A 2,684-nucleotide genomic window follows, 5' to 3' on the forward strand; every position below is an offset into this window, starting at 1 on the left:
TACCGTTGTCACATCATCTTCAACCTCAGTGATGTCTGATCCCCAGTTCTATCGAAGTATTGTTGGTGCTTTACAGTATGTGACTATTACACGTCCTGATATCACGTTTGCAGTCAATCGTGCTTGTCAGTTCATGCATGCTCCCACCGAACAAAATTGGGAAAGTGTGAAAAGAATACTTCGCTATCTTAAAGGCACTATTCTACATGGTTTTCTTTTATATCGCCACTCATCCCGAGATTTACATGCCTATAGTGATGCGGATTGGGCAAGTTCTCCCGAAGATAGACGCTCTACTAGTGGATATGCAATATTTCTTGGCCGGAATCTTATCTCTTGGAATTCGAAGAAGCAACCCACTGTATCTCGTTCAAGCACTGAAGCTGAATATAAAGCTATAGCTAATGCAACTTCAGAACTTATTTGGCTTCAATCACTTCTCTCAGAACTTCATCTTGCCTCAAAAACTACACCGAAAATTTGGTGTGATAATATTGGAGCAACATATCTTACAGCAAATCCGGTTTTTCATGCTCGTACCAAACACGTTGAGATTGATTTTCACTTTGTTCGAGAGCGTGTGGCTAACCAACAATTATCTGTCTCTTATATCTCAGCAGAAGATCAAATTGCTGATATTTTTACCAAGCCATTATCCGGACAACGTTTCGGCAAGCTAAGATGCAAACTCAACGTCAAAGATCTCCCGTTAAGTTTGTCGGGAGGTAATAGAAGATAATTAATTTAAATATTATTTTTAGACCTTGTTTATTTTACAAGTTAATCTTGAATTGGTCAACTGACCAAGTCTATGTAAACCATCTATATATAGCATCGTTGAGAGATGCAACAGGAATCAATAAACTTTATTACTTTAATCTCTCTTCTGTTCTATTAGGGGATGCAGCCGGAAGGTCTCCTTGACGACAGCGTTCAAGTAGGGCATCTGGCAAAGCTCTTCCTCTTTCACCATTTTACCTCCGCCGCTGGCTACGCTTCTCACTTGGTCTTGCAGTTTTTGCATCTTGCCTGGGTTGCGAACCAGCTCCGCCATGGCCCATTCCAGAGTTGTGTACGACGTCTCTGTTCCGGCGGCGAACATGTCCTGCAAATTGCAATTTCATGTGGTTCGGCTATTCGACCTATTTTATGTTGGAAGTTGAGCAGAGGAAGAATTAATCTACCTGAAGAAGCGCCTTGATGATTCCCGGAGTGAGGATGGATTCCAACACGGGATCCTTCTGAAGGGAGATCAAAACATCGACGAAATCTTTCTCATCATCCGACACTCGCTCTGCATGTTCCTTGATAACCTGATCGAGCAGATCGTCCCACCTCTTCTTGTTCTTCTTCACTCTCGCCACGTTCCCGAGCAACCAATCCACCCAACCGAGCCACGGGAGGTAGTCCCCGAGATAAATCTTGGCCAGCAGCACCGAGTTTTCTGAGATGAGCTCCGAGAACAACCCTTTCCTCCCTTCGAACTTCTTCCCCGCGACGACCCGACACATGATGTTGTTGGAGAAGGCAAACAGGACGGCGGACATGTCGATCTCCGCCGCCGATCCCCGGGAACATATGGCGGCGATCATGGCGGCCACCTCCTTCTCGCGGACCAGAGCGTAGGACTGCACCATCTTGGGGCTCAGCAGGTGGAGCGTGCAGATCCGGCGGCGTTGCCTCCACTCGTAGCCGTAGGGGGCGAAGGCTACGTCGCTGCAGTCATCGAGGAGGATGCGGGTGACGGTGGTGGCGGGGCGGCTGGCGCAGATGTGATCGTGGGTGCGGAGGACGTCTCGGGCAGCGTCGGGGGAGGAGACGACGAGGGTCGGGACGCGGCCGAGGCGGAGGAAGATGAGAGGGCCGTGGCGGCGGGAGAGGGCCGCGAGGTACTTATGGATGAAAGGACTGCACCATCTTGGGGCTCAGCAGGTGGAGCGTGCAGATCCGGCGGCGTTGCCTCCACTCGTAGCCGTAGGGGGCGAAGGCTACGTCGCTGCAGTCATCGAGGAGGATGCGGGTGACGGTGGTGGCGGGGCGGCTGGCGCAGATGTGATCGTGGGTGCGGAGGACGTCTCGGGCAGCGTCGGGGGAGGAGACGACGAGGGTCGGGACGCGGCCGAGGCGGAGGAGGATGAGAGGGCCGTGGCGGCGGGAGAGGGCCGCGAGGTACTTATGGATGAAAGGTCCGAGCTGGAGAAGGTTGCCGACGAGGGGAACCCCCGGCGGCGAAGGAGGCAGGTCGCCATGCGAAGAGCTCGACTTCCTTTTGGCTTGCAGAAGCAGAAGTCTTCTGAAGCAGAAGCAGAAGCAGAGGAATGAACAAGAACAGGGAAACGCTCTCAAACGTCATTAGTCACATTGTTTTCAGAAGCAATCAACTTTAGCTAGTAGACCTTGAGCTACCGTACCTTAATTAGAATTAAAATATTTATCTTTAGGTCGTACTATAGTTACTAAAAATATAAAATATAATAAAAATAATTTTGTAATAAAATAATAAATGAATTGGAAGTTGCTCAGTCAATTTGATTGATAAATAAAATATTATCTGAGTTTATATGATTTAAAATATTGAATCTATCTCTAATTTAACCTTTCGTATTAATTAAATTAACTCGATGGATCGTAATCAAGTCAGAAAGTTATAGCAGTCAAGTGGTCGAATGCTAAACAGAAGAAAC

The 2,684-nt window shown here is 48.3% G+C and overlaps 1 protein-coding gene across 1 annotated transcript; it reads right to left on the reverse strand.

The window, feature by feature from the left end:
- Positions 1 to 897: 897 nt before the first annotated feature.
- LOC141818114 (cytochrome P450 71A1-like) lies at positions 898 to 2,293 on the reverse strand (the record flags this gene model as incomplete). The annotated part of the gene is given in 3 exon segments (XM_074705685.1): positions 898 to 1,105; positions 1,185 to 1,908; positions 1,961 to 2,293. Coding segments are annotated over 3 exon segments (1,265 nt in total), but the record flags the coding sequence as incomplete, so codon positions are not given.
- Between the last annotated feature and the right edge of the window lie 391 nt (positions 2,294 to 2,684).

This window comes from Curcuma longa, unplaced genomic scaffold, assembly GCF_044706935.1.
Source record: "Curcuma longa cultivar G26 ecotype Majalengka, Jawa Barat unplaced genomic scaffold, ITB_CL_G26_1.1 contig_23389, whole genome shotgun sequence".
Lineage (NCBI taxonomy): Eukaryota > Viridiplantae > Streptophyta > Magnoliopsida > Zingiberales > Zingiberaceae > Curcuma > Curcuma longa.